Source organism: Abrus precatorius, unplaced genomic scaffold (assembly GCF_003935025.1).
Source record: "Abrus precatorius isolate BTA unplaced genomic scaffold, Abrus_2018 Scaffold0, whole genome shotgun sequence".
In the NCBI taxonomy this organism is placed as follows: domain Eukaryota; kingdom Viridiplantae; phylum Streptophyta; class Magnoliopsida; order Fabales; family Fabaceae; genus Abrus; species Abrus precatorius.
In genome coordinates this window covers 2945898-2947964 of record NW_020874290.1, presented here as the reverse complement: position 1 = coordinate 2947964, position 2067 = coordinate 2945898, and the positions used below count along the sequence as shown (strand labels likewise).

General features: G+C 32.0%; 1 protein-coding gene across 1 annotated transcript; it reads left to right on the top strand.

Moving 5' to 3' along the window:
* Positions 1–329: 329 nt before the first annotated feature.
* LOC113852525 (polygalacturonase-like) lies at positions 330–1848 on the top strand. Its single transcript, XM_027482831.1, has 4 exons — positions 330–449; positions 566–877; positions 970–1488; positions 1630–1848. Exons 1-4 carry the CDS (start codon positions 330–332, stop codon positions 1846–1848), a joined length of 1170 nt encoding a protein of 389 aa, XP_027338632.1.
* Positions 1849–2067: the final 219 nt, after the last annotated feature.

The following is a 2067-nucleotide window of genomic DNA, read 5'->3' as shown; positions in this document are numbered from 1 at the left end:
GTGTGAGTGAGGAGAATCCTAAACATGGAAATTTGACTTAATCAAATTTTATTTTATTTTTTAAGATTTAATTTTTTTAACTAGTGTTTTAAATTAAGAAAAAAATACATTAATAGATATTAACCGAAGATGTAAAATCGCTTCAAATAATTGAATAAGAATGATCGATGGAAGTGTTAAAATAGTAAAAGTCATATTTGGAAAACTATTAGTTATATAATTTGTGGCCTAAAATATTGCTAATGCAGCATAAATAATGTCTCATTGTACTTTGAAATTAATTAATGTGTGAAGTAGCGTATTTTCCATCATTACCATTTAAAATCAATATGAAGCTTAGTAATGCTATAGGGTTTTTATTCTTATTTCTAGTTGATTTTGGCACAGCTCAACCTGGAGTCCTTGATATATCAAGGTTTGGAGGGACACCAAATACAGATATAGCTAAGGTAGTATTATCATATGACATTGAGGGAAAATAATTGATTTCACAATTTTTAACAAATTATATGGATAAAATCATGGCTTAAGTTCTTTTTATTTTTGTTTTTTGCACATTCATAAGGCTTTCTCAAGTGCTTGGACTCAAGCATGTGCATCAACTACTCCTGTGAAAATTATGATTCCAGCTGGTACATACCAAATGAGTGCATTAGATGTCAAAGGTCCATGCAAGGCTCCTATTGAAGTTAAAGTTGATGGCACAATTCAGGCACCTATAAGCCAAAATGACCTCAAGGACGCAGGCCAGTGGGTCAAGTTTGGATATATTGACTCTCTTACCCTATCAGGTAGTGGAGTTTTTGATGGTCAAGGAGAAGCTGCCTGGAAGCTAAATGATTGTTCAACAAACAAGAAATGTCATATGCTTTGTATGGTAATAAATCAATATTAATTTTTGCATTCAAATAATTTTTTCCTTTACAAAATAATAATCTAATTGTGTTTCTTTTCTTGAAATGCAAACAGAATTTTGGTTTTAATTTCGTCAATAATTCAATTATCCGTGACATTACATCCAAGGATAGCAAAAATTTTCATGTTAATGTTTTGGGGTGCAACAATGTCACGTTTGATGGGTTCACAATTAGTGCCCCAGCTAATAGCCTCAACACTGATGGAATCCACATTGGAAGATCCACTGACATTGAAGTTCTTAACACTAACATTGGTACTGGAGACGATTGCATCTCAATAGGTGATGGTAGTAAAAATTTAACTATCCAAAATGTGAATTGTGGACCTGGTCATGGCATTAGTGTTGGAAGTCTTGGAAAGTATGAAAATGAAGAGCCTGTAGAAGGTCTTCTAGTTAAGAATTGTACTCTGACAGAAACTGACAATGGCGTAAGGATTAAGACTTGGCCTGATACCCTAGGAACGATAACAATAAGTGATATGCATTTTGAAGATATTACTATGGTTAATGTCAAGAACCCTATTATTATTGATCAAGAGTATTGCCCATGGAACCAATGTTCCAAAAAGGTATTTAATTCCTTATCCATTAATGTATAAGCTAATGATTTTATCTTAAGTAGTTTTATTCTTACTCTTAAATTTATGAGATAACAATCCAAACACAAAGTTAACTTAAATGACTAATTTGTGTCCATTTCATGAATTCAGAATCCATCAAAAATCAAGATAAGTAAGGTTTACTTTAAGAACATTAAGGGAACATCAGCAACTCAAGAAGGATTGACTCTTATATGTAGCAGTGGTGTACCATGTGAGGGTATAGAGCTAACCAATGTTGATCTCACTTTCAATGGAGGAGAAGCAACTGCTAAATGTGCAAATGCTCAGCCTGTAATTACTGGAAAAGCTCCTATTTGTGCAGCTTAAATTGATAGTCAACTATCACAATGCCTTTTCACTTATACAATTTTATGTATTTTTTTTCTTTTTGTTTTCCTTTTAAGAATAGATAAACCATCCCTATGAAGTAAGGAGATGTGAAATAATTGTAGTCCATTGTATGTAGATAGTAAAACATGATTATTGTATCACCACAATCATCTATATACAACCTTCTGAATAAGAAATGAAATAATGTATATTTGA